At 45.6% G+C, this 16,332-nt stretch overlaps 1 protein-coding gene across 1 annotated transcript in view; it reads right to left on the reverse strand.

The window, feature by feature from the left end:
• The window catches only part of VPS13D (vacuolar protein sorting 13 homolog D), a 265,234-nt gene that overhangs the window by 163,515 nt on the left and 85,387 nt on the right, over window positions 1-16,332 (reverse strand). The window contains exons 34-42 of the mRNA XM_088455788.1: window positions 14,428-14,635; window positions 13,051-13,125; window positions 12,587-12,775; window positions 9,156-9,245; window positions 7,996-8,136; window positions 6,663-6,785; window positions 6,379-6,453; window positions 2,734-2,839; window positions 533-685 (exon numbers count right to left, since the gene is read on the reverse strand). Of these exons, the coding sequence (XP_088311914.1) occupies window positions 533-685; window positions 2,734-2,839; window positions 6,379-6,453; window positions 6,663-6,785; window positions 7,996-8,136; window positions 9,156-9,245; window positions 12,587-12,775; window positions 13,051-13,125; window positions 14,428-14,635 (1,160 nt within the window). The remainder of the gene's footprint in view (window positions 1-532; window positions 686-2,733; window positions 2,840-6,378; window positions 6,454-6,662; window positions 6,786-7,995; window positions 8,137-9,155; window positions 9,246-12,586; window positions 12,776-13,050; window positions 13,126-14,427; window positions 14,636-16,332) is intronic.

A 16,332-nucleotide genomic window follows, 5' to 3' on the forward strand; every position in this document is an offset into this window, starting at 1 on the left:
TAATAGCTATCCTCTCCCAGCAAATACAATGGTTCAGCCAATCAAACCACCCTGAGCTGTAACCACAATGGCAACTAGGACAGCCATCCCATAGGCAGTTGCTTTACACTGCACATATAAGATTAATTGACTCTTGGAGCAAAATCAGTTTTAATAACTATTTCTGTCTATAAATGTCTCAAGGCAACATGGGCTGAAGTCTACAAGTCAATGGGCACCGCCGTCTGCCCAATGATGATCTCAGATTGGTTAAAAAAACACATAAAATAGGTTGTGTGCAGCAATGAATACAAACAGGATGGGCTATTACCTCTACTTTAATTAGGATGTATTAAAAATAGGTAAATAAAACAAATGAACCCCCATGCCATATTGGTTAGTTCAAAGGAGTTCACTGTCTCCAGTGATCACAATTATCCAACCATTAAACATTACCATAAACAGTGGATTAACCCGGCGAGCACGCCAAGCAGCCATTGGGTAATGACAAACCATTGGATAATGACAAAAGGACATTTTCATTTCTGGTTACCTGTGTCTGAGTTTTTCTCTGGTCTCAAATTCAAAAGGTATCTCCTCTCCTGGGAGCACTTCCCTCCACTGACTCACATTGTGCGCATCATCCAGGAAGTTTCGGTCGCCATCTGAAACCACCTCCGGGCTCCCACTATGGGACAGTGCAGCACTGCAACACAATATAGGCATGTTACTCGCACACCATAGTAAGGGCAGACACTGAAACGCGTATGACAGGTTTACACAGTCTAAAGTCACACACTGAAAGACACACTGAAAAAACACAGTGCGAATAGGGCAGGGAACTAGTGTATGAGCAAGATATGATGAGTCAAACATACATTTTGGGTGTCAATCTACATAATACCTAAATGGATGTACAATGCATGCAAACAGGAACAATGCATAAATAAAGAGAGATGTAGGGGTTGGATTGGAAGAGAGATGGGTCCCATGGGAAGTATGGAGTTGTAATATGAATTAAAGTGGTGCTACCACCTAGGTAAAAGACGTAACAAATGTACCCTTATCCTTGGCCAAAGCACGGGGGAGGTAGGGATGCTAAATGGACATAGATGCTAATTGGTTTGCCGATTTAAAATGGCAGCAGAGATGGTGTGTAAGCAGGAGGACCAATTACAAGTTTCTTATTGCAATAGATTGTGGCTTATGATTGGTCCGTCCATTTAAACTCTCCACCCAAGGTTATTGGCTGGGCTGTACAGAGAACATAGGAGCCCTGAGAATAATAGATGTACACAAATGTACAGAGCAGCCCTTGGGGCTTCAGCTAAGGGGAACTCCCACTAGGTTGAAATGTAACTCTAAAGGTGCATACACACACACTGATTTTTTGAACGATCGATAACGATATCGTTTATCGTTCAATCGTTGAATAAATCGTTCACTTACTGAGATAAAACAACGAACGATTATCGTTCATGCGTGTTCACGTTTGTAGTTCAGTCAGACTGACCAACTAATTAATGAAAATCGTTTACTAAAATCGTTCATTTACTAAATCGTTGTGTGTGTATGCAGCTCAAGGTATGAAAGCATGTTTTAACATCATAATATAGGCTGGTAGCCATTAACCACTTAACTGATGATTTTTTTTTACAAAAACCACTCCAAAACTGTCGTTTTTTTTTAATGAGTGAATTAGATGAGGAACATCCATTTTAACTTATTCAAAATGATTTCATTTTTTTTTTCTTTTTCAAGATTTGAAAAAAAATAATATATATATAGTTGTTTAAAATAACTGATCATGGGAACATCGGAAACATTGCGGCGTTCAATTTGAGACCGGATACAGGAACCACGTATGTCAGAGGCGTGAGAGGGGCTTTTAACTTACTTTTCCCCAGCGCCTGCTCAGTTCTGCAGGCGCTGGGTAGGGGGTCCGAAGACACGAAGGGGGGAGACTTATATATAGGCACTAACGGGGAGGGTTAGGGTGTGGGGTAGGGAGGGTTAAGCGGGGAGGGTAAGTATACTTACCCGACCCCTGTCAGTATACCAACCATCGTGATGCTGCTGACGGTATTTTCACAGTAGGCATCCCGATAGCTGGCATTACATACCGATTCACCTGAAACATACACAAGTCAGTCCGTAGTGGGCGAGAAGTGGTTTGTCGCATTCGATTGTGACCAAGACGCATTTTTGGGGCGAAACATATGCTTGGCGCAAGCCGAGTCGCACGGGACCTTGAGGCTCAATCACGCCAGAGTTATTGCACCTCATGGTGTATTGAGCCTAAATGAGGAAACATCTGTAGAATGACAATACCCTTCGATTAAAAGGTGCCGTCTTGTGAGGGGAGGAGACCGTCCTCGTCAGCCAGGTACAACCATGTCCCCTGGTAAGACTCTGTGCTGGAAATTCAGGCTGCATAGAAGCTGTTGCTATAACAGCACTCCTGCTATTGGCTGGCTGTGTCACATGTGCTGGATATTATTATAATGGTGTTAAATAAATGAATGTTTTAGATTTATTGCTGGTCCCAAGTTGCATTCAACAAAGTAGTTTAATGAATTAAAATTAGAAGTAAAAAGAAAGGGTATTAGTTATTCGTATGAAGTATCTAATGTCCAGTGTACAAAACTCTGCTTCACAGAACCGAGACAATGAGCTGGGAACCATGTTTAAAAATGCCAATATTACCAACTAATACATGAAATCTCAGGCAGGAGAGTTATAGCTGAACTTTACCGTGTAGGGGTCGTAGTTAAGATAGCAAACCACAGTGTGCAGCCTGTGTGGTTCCGCAGCGCAAATGGTACAAATGGCTGCCTGCGCTTTGGCGTCTTCATTTCAACTACAGGAAGGAAAGACAATAAATGAATAGCCATGTAAAACCCACACGCTTCTGCCAAACAAAAACACATCTGTGATAAATAAATAAAATAAAACACATTTGTACAAAAAGAAAAAAAAAAAAGAAAAAGAAAGTTTGAGATATTTAAACACAACAATCAAGAAGGAGAATGAAAGGTTCTATCTGTATTTTATAGGGGACATATATAAAAGTGAGTACAAGTGGGGTAATGGTGGTTACACATCGCAAGAGTTAGTTGCTTGACTTGACGTCTGAATAATTGGATTTCTGAACACATGGGGCTCATTGCAGAGTTGAACTGATGCGTTTTGCAGCTATTCAAGCTGCACATGCTATGGGATAAAGCGTACGCAAGTAGGGAGCAATGCAGGGTTTACTCATTTAAGTTTCATCTCCAATTGCAACTAAGGAGGTGGAACTGGGCTGTAATGGGGCCTTGGCACATAGGCATAGTTCAGTGAGGGTGGGTGACACCACTGCGAGCTATGCAGAGTTCAATAGAGGCATAAATAGGCATCGTTGGCACCAGATGTGTATATACATGTGTCCTCATACACCTATCCTTTCTGCGCCATATGGTGCGAAATGACTGGCGCTACATAGATGCTTCGCCATGGGTAGCGATTCCCGTGCTTGAGAACTATTTCCTGAATTTTGCGTCTTGATTTGCTAATATACTAAGTCGCTAATAGTGCACTAAGGGCCTGATTCACTACGGAACGCTATTGCGATCGCAGCTGCGATTACGCACACAGACCCGCTGTGAAAATATGCTAATGACTGCTATCGCACAGCCAGCATAGAGACGCTCACTGCCGCTATCTCACATCTGCTATACCTTGCAGTCCTGCGTATACAATCGGGAACATGGAGTAATATCGGCCCCTCACGTACAATTACAGCAGGTCAGACCTTACTCAGAGATTGCTAACCTCGTCGCACGCAGTGAGCACTCAGGCTGCGTATGCCGTCACAGTAGCTAATTTATGCACGCCCACGCAGCGGCGTTCAAACGGACAGACACGCCTGCATTTCTCAGACCACTCCCCCGTCACCACCCCCAAACACTCTCAGCCTGTCACTCACTCTGCGATGGATTCTTAACTGCGTAGGTGATCGCAGCACAATCGCAAAGCTAACACACACACACTGCGGTGCGTGCGCAGTACGCATCATCGCCGATCGGCGTACGCTGTTGCAGTTGCAATCCAGAATGATACAGGCCCTAAGTAGTTAATAGTCTGCTAAATACTTTATTTAGGATTAGTATATTTTTGCGGCGCAGCAATGGTTAAAAGTAGTAAATTAAGCATAACAATGGCGTCAGTCTGTAAACGAGTGACTCGTGTTGTGCTTCATTTGCTAATTTACACCAATTCTATTGCAACAAAAAATGCTAATCTTAAAAACAGTACTTAGGGGGTCATTCAGACCCGCTCGTGAGCGGCAGTACGCTCGCAAGCGGGTCGATGTTCCCCACTGCGCATGACGGAGGGAGCTCCGTCGTGCGCAGGCGCGAGACCCGGGGAGCGACGGGCTTTCCATCACTCCGGGTCTCGCACCAAAAGGGGGCGTGCTGTCGATGTTGATTGACAGCACGCCCCCTTTGGTGGGCATGCCTGCCAGACGGAGGCGTTCCCATGGGAACGCCTACCGTCTGGGGCAGGTCCAACTGACATCCCTAGTGATGTTAGTGGGAGTGATTTTGGCTCTGATAGAGCCAAAATCACTCCAGGGCTTGTGGCAGGGAGACCCTACCGCAGGGTCTCCGTCGCAAGTCCGATGGTCGCGATGGTCAAGACCATCGCGACCATCTTTTTGGCCGCTCGCATATGCTGTGGGTGGTGACCCACAGCTATACGAGCGTCCAGGAGGCCGCTCCATTTTCATGGAGGAGGGCCCTGATTCAGAGCGAGCACTCTGGTAAGAGCGTTCAGCTCTGAATCAGGCCCTTAGTACACTATTAGCAACTGAGGGCCTGATTCAGCAAGGATTGTTGTTGCTAATACACACGCAATCGTCCAAATGTTGCAATCTGCACATGCGTATGCATCACAATACGAGTGCGCAAACTAGCCATTGCGATCGGGGCTGTGATCGCTGTGCCTACGCAGACCCATCGCAGAGTGATTGACAGGAAGTGCCGTTTGTGGATGTGACTGAGGGGTGGTCGGGGAAATGCAGGCGCGCCAGTGCGTTTAAACGCCGTTGCAAGGGCGTGCATAAATTATCCACTGTGATGCCCTACGCAGCCTGAGGCCTCATAGCTTGTGATGAAGTTAGCAATTTCTGAGTAAGGTCAAAGGTTGTGCAAGTGTGCGTGAGGCTGCGATGGTACTCGATTGTACTGATGGTTTTGCAGTCTTGCTAAACATTACGGTTGTGTGTAAGGTAAGGTGGGCGTCCCTGTGTAGTGCTGCGACGGCATAGCGATCGCAATGGATTAGCATACTATCATAGTTGGACTGCAATCCGCAATGAATCAGGCCCTTAGTACACTATGAATGAATGAAAACTTAAAATTCTGAAAAAAAGTACATAATATGGGTAAAAGACAGAGTGTCCTATAGTGCCCTATACTGTATACTGCCTATTTTACCCAGATTACGTACTTTTTCCTGATTTTGGCATCTTAAACGTCTAATGGTGGATTTAGGAGCAGATTCACTTACCCATGCAGCTGCAACACACGAGTTCAACGCCCGCAGCTATTCATTTGCTTGCCAATTTCCACCCGTAGTAAGCTGGCGGCTAATGCGTGTTAAGTCATAGCTCCCGGGTTAAAGTGGCTGGAGCTATGGAGCTACCCTGCACAGTAAGCCCCACAGGGTGCACATAAAGCAGATTTTTCCTCGCAACTCCTGAGTCTGCGAGGAAAAATCTGCATTACGTGCGCCCACCGGGTCTTACTGCACAGGATAGCAGCAATAACAGATTAGCTCAGGGCAGTGCGGCAGCCGCACGGTAAGTGCCGCGGATAACTGAACATGTTCCTAAGTCACTAATAGTGTATTTAGGATTAATATAGCACAATAACACTTGTTAAGAATAAGTTGCTTGGCATAGCTAAGTCGCAAAGTCTGTGGCGTGACAAACAGGGTGATTTGAAGATGGGTTTATGTAGCTACAGCTGTAGGCTGGTTTTAGTGTACACTGTGGATGATGACAGGTATTAATCCAAGTGTATGGATAGGAACGGTCCGCTCCCAAAGATGCACCCTATACCGCCTATGTACAAATTTACGCATTCCTTCCATGCATTTCATAGCGAGAGCCACTGTTGCTAAGTTGCATCCAACTCTGTATGAAGTCCAAGGTGTTTGCCAGTCCGGATTTTGTGGGTACTCCCTGCAACACCAAAGCAATGCGGCCAGATCAAAACATGTTGGTCATGTTATTAAAAACCCCAACCTGAAACCTTTATTATATCTGCTTTGCGTACTGCCAATTAGAAAAACAAACTTAGCAATAAACAAGGTCATTTTTTTATATGCCCCCTTATGTTTTTAGTACTGTACCTCTAGCATAGACCTGATGTTCTAGGTTAGTCAGACTGGCTGTGCTCCTAGTTCTAAGGTAGGATAGAGGAAGGCCTGACAGACAGGAGAGGAAAAAGTCAGCAAGTACATATCAATGGGAGATAGCAGAACAATGAAGTAGTAGGGAGGAATACTGCACATATATACGCTGGAAGGAGCAAAGGTAAAGAGAAAGCACAACAACAAAAGCATGAGCCCGTCTAGAAAGGCTAAACGCTCAATCTGGTCATTCACATAAATCCATAAACCAGCCAACTACCCACTTGGTCCAATATACGGAGGATCAACAGAGGAGCCCATCCATTCCTCGGCGGTCTCCACTGTAGCCTCTTTCTCCTGCTTACAGTAATCAGCCATCCAGGACTCCTTAGTGCTCACATATTGCTCTAGGAGACACAAGGACAATCAGTTGCTACAAGCTGCATAGAAATATGTGAAAAGGTAATTATATATTGTAACTACTTCCTTTCTGTTCCTTAACTTTGTAATAATAAACAGATCACAGACAAAAAACAAAGCAAAAAACTGTCAGAGGAGAGAATTAAGCATATATAAAAGTGAAATAATGGGTGTGTGTAATAAAGGATAATCATATATTAGTCACAGTAAAAGATAGATTATGTTCGGTCATGTCAGACATACAATACAATTAGCAAAGTGAAGGAATCCAGTGGGTTTATATGATGCACACTGCAGTTTTTGTTTTCAAGATTACCTGTGGATCTGTTCAAATGCGTTGGTAATAAACACACCTGTGCACCAGCTAGGAGATCTGGAAAACGAACTGTTCGGGGTCCGTAAAGACTAGGGGCCTGATTCAGAGCCGTTTGCACGCGGCCTGATGTTTTGCATACGCTTCGTTCTGCGCGAACTACACACTGCGATTGCATCCCTCTCGCTCACCCAGCAAAGGCAGCCCAGGGTAATGAGTGACAGGAGAGGCCGTTTGTGGGTGGTAACAGGGGCAGGACACTAATAACTGGGGTTGGAGATGCGAACACAGGAGTGCCTGAGTTTTTCAACGCCGTTTTAGAGGCGTGCATAATTAACAGGCAGCATCATAGTACACGTCACTTGCCATTTTTTAACACCGATTTCCTCACAATGCTTGCGGTAGGTTAAAGCTACCTCAAGCACTGCGTTCACATCCGATGGTGCTCGATGTACCAATGTTTTAATACACTTCCTGGAGATGACGTGTTGCTGGTGGGCAGCTCTGCCTGTGCGATTGGGCGTACACATACACAAAGTGGCCGCTCGCTAAGACATGGTGGGCGTGCTTATGCCTTGGCAAACTATCGCTTCCTGTGGCGTCACTTTGAAAATTTGCATACGCATCTAGCGAGTATACGCAGATAGCGAACGGGTCTGAATCAGGCCCCAAGTTTGGTCACAACAGCTCTAGACAATACTCTCAAATGCAACTTTTATACCACTTTTTATTCCCAGTAGAATGTGGAGGTATAGGTTCACTTTTATAGATGAGATGGTTCTATTGCCTTCACAACCATAAGACACAACCATAAGACTTCCTCCCATTACCCATAGACATTGGACATGGTGACCTAGGCATTACCATAACAGCATGTTATCTACCTATTAACATAGAGGTGATATTTATGTCTAATCGTTGCCTGGCTTTCAGATCAAGCTTCAGACGAGACGGATGGAGGCGGCTGGCTTCCTGTTGCTGCCAGGTTATTGAACAAGGCCATGGCTCAATAAATGGCTCCCAACCTGGAATAAAAATAATCTATATTAATGAATCAGAAATGAATGAGGTGTGAAATTTTCAAAGGCTACTTGTAAGCTAAACTGCAGGCAATCAGCGGCCTGCTCAAGTCGCTAAATATGCAGCCCCATGACCTCTATAAAGCCACATAAACAGCAGGGTTGGGTACGTGGTCCTGGCGGTCAGATGGCAGCCATCAGAATTCCGACACCTGCAGGTAAGTACCCTAATCTTCCCCTTAACCCTAACCCACCTTTCCCACTGGGACTGTGACCGGCAAGATGTCGACTACATCCCAAACAGCAACACAAATCCAAATAGAACATTGTCTTTTATCTGAAAAGGATTGCCTTACAGGAAATATTCCAATATGCAATGAATTTACATGTGTACAGGAAGGAGGTATGTAGCGTTCCCGCTAGGCTGTTTTAGCAGGGTGTGGCACCCTGCCCTCCTTCTGGAGGGCAAAAAGCACCCTGCCCTCCAGAAGGAGGGCAAAAAGCACCCTGCCCTCACAGGTAGCGGGTGCAGTCTTCACCCGCAGGACGCAGTGTCCCGCGGGTGGAGAAATGTGCGGTGACCCGGTCACCGCCGGAGAATAGACGCCGGGCGCATGCGCCCGGCATCTGTTCTCCCTGTCTGCAGCGCTTGGGGGCTGCCCGGCATGTCCGTAAGTGCCGGGCATGCCCCCAAGTATGATGAAAAAGGGGACGCGTCTTATAGACACGCCCCCTTTTATGGCCACGCCCCCTTTTCGCCCACGCACAAAGTTGCCCTCTCTAGCTCCGGCACCCTGCCTGCCGCCGGAGCTAGAGTGAACACTAGGTATGACAATGGTACTCTGCAAGCTGAATTACTACGAGTCTTACTAAGAAGGCCAGATACACGGCCTTTACAATAGAGACAGCCATTAACCAAATCCCTGTGAGACTGACCATGTGTATCTGGTCATTAATACACATCTATTCCATCCGCACCTACAGAATGTAATCAATGTCTAAATTAAAATAAACTAGTATAATACCTGAGAGCTCACGGTTGTAGTAGTCGCCAGAGAAGGTGAATTTGGCAGAGCCGTCGGGATTGGACACCAAATGTTGGAAAAAATTGAGGCCTAAAAAGAAAAAAAATTAATATTAAAATAGGATTTTTGGTAAATTTACCGTTGAATCCTTTTCTCTTCAGCAGGCTGGGAAACACTAGATCATGGGATTGTAGGTTGGGGCTGGAGCTAGAACTTGCATTAAACTGTAGCTTTAAAACCTAAGCTCCTCCCCCCTGCAATCCCACAATGCCAGTACTTCTTTAAAAGGGTCCGGAGAGGATTAGCAGGAACAGTGTTTAAACTGTTAGAACAACCAAACAAACCAGTAGGGAAAAGACCGGTTAAGACCCAAACACCTCAGACGGCTGTGCGTGAGGGGGGAATCGCAGTGTTCCCCAGCCTGCTTCAGAGAAAATGATTCAATGGTAAATTGACCAAAAATTCTAATTTTCTCTTGCAGAAAGGCTGGGGAACACTGGACCATGGGACGGTCAAAAGCCGCCCCCAGGGAAGGGAATGCTCATGCTGCCTGACCGGAGAACTGTACGCCCAAAATGGGTGCCGCCAGAGGCAAAAACCTAAAACATAAAAATGAGCAAATGTACAGACAGGGGACCAGATAGCTGCACGACGGACCTGTGCTGCTGAAGTCCCGCGTTGTACTGTCCATAACATCACCACTGCCCTAGCGGAAGGCGCTGACACCCGGTCTGGTGGCGGCCGCCCCGCATCAGAATAGGCTTGAGTAATGACTGAGCGGATCCAACGCGCAAGGGTCTGCTGAGTAGCCGGCCAACTATGATCCCACGGGTCATAAAGAACCCGTAGAGAACAGTGCGGCGTACCAAAGATGATGTGTCCAAGGGAATCTGCAGAGCTCAGCCCAAATAGCAGAGCCAGATCATCCCAGTTCCGGGAAGTCGCCGAAGGAGGAAGAACCGGAAGGACAATGAACCTCATTCAGAGTCGGTCGTAATCCCCGATGGTCGCGATGGTGATTACCATCGCGACCATCAATCTGGTCGGTCGTTAAGCTGTGGGTGGTAACCCACAGCTTAACAATCATCGACAAGGAGGCGGCCGTTCAGGATGCAAGCGGCCTCCCTGATTCTGTGCGACCGCTTGCATCTAACGACCGCCTCTGAATGAGGTCTCTGTGCAAGTACAAGGCCGAAGCAAGTGTCAGCTGGAACATAAAACCTGTATGGAGCAAACATACAATCGTCATGGAAGACAAGAAAAAGTGGCTTGCCAACCCTAAACACAGAACTATGCCGAGGGAAGGCAATAGCCCTAAGGGAGACCAGCTTCCAAGCAACAAACTGAAGATCCATTGAATCTAACAACGCCAATTGAGCCTGGGTGAGAGCCGATAAGACTAGATTAAGATCCCAAAACGGTAGCTAAATACGCAGCACACCTTGTAAAAACGGTTTGGACCCTCGGACAAAGAGCCAAACGCTGCTGGAAAGAAAAAGCCTGTATCGTCACAAAACAAAGCTGTCAACCGGCCTCCAAACCCTCCATAAGTAAGTCCAAGAAACGTGAGGCGAAAACACGTAACGGTTACACCACCAGAGGTAGCGTTTAAAAGCCCGGAGGTAAGCAGGAGATGGAAACGGAGTCCGAGCTCGCAGCCTAGTACTGACCGCGAGAGAGAAAAACCTGCATCTTTCTCACTCTCAGTCACAGAAGGCCAGTCACGAAAACCAACCAAGGAAGTGCCCTTGTAGAAATGGGCCTAGTAGCAGCAGGTCTGGACGAAGTGGAATACGCTACCCCGGACCTACCGACCTTGGGAGAACATCAGTGCACCATGACTAGCGTAGCCAGCCTGGAGTTACTAGGATTACCCTAACTCGGGAAGCCTCAATGCCCCTGGAGACCTGAGGGAACAGTGTGCAGAGAGGCCATGAGATTCCCCCGCTGAAGGCCTTACGCCTGAATGTTAGGCGGACCACTGGAGGGAGAGACCACTGTCCTGGGAAAATCTTAAATTTAGCTGAAGAAGACCACCGTCTGATTTCTCCCTACCGGTATGACTATCGCTTAGAGAGGGGTAACAAAGGTCTCCAAACCGGAAAGACTGCGGCATCGGCGCCGCACTCTTGTGCCTGCCAGAAGACGAACCTATGCCATTGCAGGGTCGTTTGTCGGACCGACTGCGACCGACCAGCGAAGACGGACAGGGCCAACAATAGAGCCAGAACTATGGCCTGTAGCTCGAGTCCATCAAACAGCCGAGCCGTTGTGGACGGTGACCCATCCACAGAAGCTGGCCCAGAAGCCGAAAGGCTATTTCACGGCACCTCAGCCCAGGAGACCCGCAGCCATGGTCACAATGAGCCAATCCCGAAGGACCAAGGATTGGACCTGGAGGAGGAGAATGGAAAACCCTCCATCAATGGAGAGTGACAAGTGCTGTCAGACAGAACGGGACCAAGATGAGACCAAGATGAGAGGGATGCCGAGCAACCCATTCAAAGTTTGTAAAATTAACCCCTGGTACTCCCGCGAGTAGAACCAGATCCACTGAATGGTCCCAAATTGGAGACCATCATGCCCAACAACCTAAGTTACCACACGGTCGATGGACGAGGCACCAACCAAACCATTGACCAAGGTTGGTTGGGTCCGTTCACTGTCCGCCGCAAGAAAAACACCGCTGGAAAGAGGTGTTGGAGGCCACCCCCAGAACTGAAGCTGCAGACGAGGAAACAAGGGAGACCTTGCAAAAGTGGGGATACAGCACCTATTGAAAATACCTGAAACAAGTGACTTAGGAAAGTCCATAACTGTGAAGCCGAAGCATCCAAAACAAACAAACCTTCCGAAGAGGGCCGAATTGTGATAAAGTCTGTGCACAATAATGTGAACTGAACCATCCACCCCCTGGTGCTCAAGGCACGAATAGGAAAGATTGTCCAGAATGAGCCGGTGAGCATTCGAATGAGGAAGGAGATAGAACCCCAGTTTGCAGACCTGCGGTGGACCTGGAGCAAAAACCTGCCGGCTGAGAGGAATGGAATGATAACACAGCCCAATGTCACTGCAGTATGAATGCGGGGGCACTATGCATATACTTTGGAGCAACAGAAACCCTAGATGACAAGACCAGAAGGTTTATAGAGTAGCAACTTAACTTGTGCAAAGGGCAACACATTTCTGCCTCGGTCGTGGCAAACGTGGGCCTCCAAAGGTTCCCAAATGTGAGGCCCAATTTTAGTTTGCTTATTACATAAGTAAAAAGAGGCTGCAGGTCGTAACATTCATGGCAGACAATATACAGAGAAACAGTTTTTAATAAACCTATTACAAATAATGCAAATCTGGTATAAGAATCACGTCGGCAAATAAATACAAAATTAATCAACATTTATGGAGACACAATGAGCAGCACATCTACTCACGTGAAAAGGTGATCTCTGCTAAGGGGACATCACAATCCATGCAGTCATCAATGAAACAGATACAGACACTGTCTGCCTTCAGCTCCACCCCAGAGATCCAGCGCAAAGCCCCTGCCCCGTTAGTCTTCTGATTCGGCTTCAGAGGCTCGGCATTCTTAAATAACCACGTAGCAGCTTTGTTGAGTTGACCTTAGAAGGAGGAAGAAACCATTGCACAGGGAATTTAAGAACTGTCAAACGATACTGAAACCACACATTTAATAAAGATTTGTAAGCAAATAATTCAAGTGTCTCAGCACCTATGACTGAAAAACAAATAATTATAAAAAAACAACTCTATTAACTACATTAGGTATATTGTTACTTTTACAAACAGCCTACAGATATAATGAATGAACAAAACACGTGATGATGTAAAAGCAGACTGGTGAAACATCAGGAACAAAACTTTAGGCCGGAGTTACCTTGAGAAGCCAGTAGTGCTTTGCGACAGTCATCTAAGGCAAATCCCAGTTCCTGTAACCGGGCGAGGTTATTTTCTGGAGGATAAATAAACCGTGATGAGATACTAAAACCCTCCCGCATATTATTTTCTTCATACAGTAGGTCTGCATTGCCCAAGTGTTCAATGTGAATGACTAAAATAAGAACAAACCTACTCAACATTATAACAGTCCTAGGTTTACATTAGCTACAACATATTTGCATTAACTGTAGAACATATAAGTAATCATCCCATACTAAAAGTGCTTCAGAAATCGCAGACACATCCTGTAAGCAAGCCTTAAGCCGGGTCCACACTGGAGCAATGTGTACCTGGACAATAGGGCGGCTGACTGGCCGACATATCGTATAAGCGGTACACATCAGAACGATCCCTCGTTCCGTCCTTTATAACCTTGCAGGGCGCCGCATTGCGATATCGTCCTGTTAGCCAAGCAGCACGGCAGACCAGAAGATATCGCTAACGACCGCGCACACTGAACTATCTGCCCGATATGTCGCTTCCAACCGAATCAGAATGACATATCGGGCTGATATCGATCCAGTGAGTACCCAGCATAAAAGACACAGGGACTGTTTCAGAGTTGTGTCAGCAGACCGCCCCTATGTGCGCAGATGGTTTTACAGCAGCCATCGCCATCATTGCGCACTTGCACAAGCCCCATCATTGATGCAAAAGATCCATCTGAAAACTGGTGTAATTACGCCTCCTGCCGACAATGCCACGTCCGCACTGGCGTCATCATGCCATTATGTGACACTTCAGTTGCTAGTGGTGATGCATTGCCCATACTTGCGTATGCTCAGTTAAGCTGGCCATACACGGGACGATTTTTAACACGATTTTTCTACAAGTTGGACAGAGCAATGGTTTGAAAAGAGTTGTACTTTGAGTCTTCTGCGACCCCGATGCGCGTCCTCGCCGTCATCTAGTTGGATCGCAGATCAGATGGTTTTGCAGAGAGATCTCAACTGATCATGTACGATGTGATACACTTCTATGCATCTTATCCTATGATCTTAATGATCAATCTTATGACCACATCTTATGAAGAATTTCAAAGGAAGAATTTCAAGGGAAATCTTACAACTGATCTTACCAACTTTGAATCTCACCGTGTATGGGGGCCTTTACAGATCATGCACAGTGTAAATACACACATGATATGCTCTGCAAAATGGGCAAACGGTCAACACCACATGGGCCCCACTGTGCACCAATATTAAAGACAGCTGCCCAAAATAGTCCAAAAACTTCTCTGCCTGCGTTCCCCTCCTCAGACTGGGAGAACCCCACCATTTAGCATGTCTTATGTAACATTTTCCTTTGGCTTTACCCAGAATAGGATCCATCACATGTCTCTGTGTGTCTTTCACAGGTAAGCTTTCCGTTTCCTTGACGTTGCCAGAAGTATTGCTGGAGACAGGGGCAGCATTGGAGACTGGTACACTGGGGCTGGTCTGCTCAGGAATGGATTTCGCAATAGCCAGGAACAACTGTACATCATTGTATGACAGTCGGATGTCCAATGTCTGTAACTGGATCTAATGGCAAACAAAATAAATGCAAATGAAAAGAGCACTCCATACTTACACCAATAAGACCCAGAGGCTCTGATTACTACAGGCAGACACTGGCTTCCTCCCATAAACTAAAAACATATTCATAGGTTACACATTTTTTTTTCAAAGACTAGAATTTGTATACTGTGGTGCATAGAGAGAGAAATTAATAAAATATAACTTTTATTACATATAATAAAATACCATTAATTAAATGGACTGTGATATAATACTAAGAAGTGTGAATATAGATAGAAAATTTTATTAAAAAAATTCCTGTGTGCAGGAATGCCGCTATCAGGGGTAAATTTACTAAAGTGAGAGTTTTTAGAAGTGGAGACGTTGCCCATAGCAACCAATCAGATTCTAGCTATTATTTTCTAGAAGGTGCTAGTTAAATGTTAAGCAGAAACTGACTGGTTGCTATGGGCAACATCTTCACGTCTAAAAACTTTCACCTTAGTAAATATACCCCTAAGTGTCTCTTTCATACATTGTATATTGTATTGCGAAGTTTATACTTTATTATCAGATGAGGGTGGGAGTAACAGACATCCCCAGGGATTTACACAGTGATATGTAACATACATTGCGTGACAATGTTATCAAAATGAACGGTAATCATGTAGCCACCATCCGAAAAATCCTTTGATTATATATTGGGTAATGTCTTCAAGGGTTTAGGCAGGATATTGTGTGTCCACAAATATCATTGCTAGTGTTGTAGAGAGTAATCTCCCTCTTTGTCACACGTCAGAAGGAACACTACCACATATAAATGCCATTAATGTACTTCCAGGATTTTAATGTAATCAAGGTGCTATGTGCTGACACACACCCACCACAATCCTATTTTGCATTACAGATGTGTCCACATACATCTATCCTACAAGTTGCGCCACACATAACACAGGAGCTCCGTGTGCCTCGGTAGAGCAGAGCATCTTTCGTGCGACTTTTTACCTTCAAATGCATCTTATTCACACAGAGATGTGAATAAGTAGCTCAAGCAGCTTCTGCTGATTAGAATGATATGCGGCACGTCTATGTTCTGTGTGTGACTGCGGGGGTATCTGCATGTGAAATGCTACGTTACAGTATCAGTGGCTGCGATGCTGTAGCATAGTATTTCGCGTGCAGATACATCCGCAGTCACACACAGAATATAGGCATGCTGCATATCATTTGTGCTAGCTACTCGCATCACTGTGTGAATAAGAATCATTTGAAGGTAAAAAGTCGCACAAAGACACATTCGGCGCTACCGAGTCACACACGGCATGGCGCGATTAGAAAGGCTGTTTAACGAGCAAGGAGGCTAGATGTATGAGGACACATCTGTATGTAGCTATGGACATATTTTAATATATCTGAAATGACAGCTTACTCACACTGTTTTTTTTATTTTTACATATACTGTATATATAAACTCTCCCAGGTCAAGTAAGTAATACACAGTGTGGGAGCAATGCGATCGGATTAATAGCTCCCTCATACTGTGTCACTGTAGTATATGCCCTTCCAGGTCAGGCAAGTGATACACAGTGTGGGCACTATATAAACAAATTATATCATATGTTATAAGGACACAGCGGTAGAGCCTGCACACAGATTTAGAAAGCCGGCGCGTATTTCGCAGTGTCCGCTTCTTCAGGGCAAAATAGTCAGGAATTGAGACT

The sequence above is a fragment of the Taudactylus pleione genome, unplaced genomic scaffold (assembly GCF_031769625.1).
Source record: "Taudactylus pleione unplaced genomic scaffold, aTauple2 ptg000671l, whole genome shotgun sequence".
Lineage (NCBI taxonomy): Eukaryota > Metazoa > Chordata > Amphibia > Anura > Myobatrachidae > Taudactylus > Taudactylus pleione.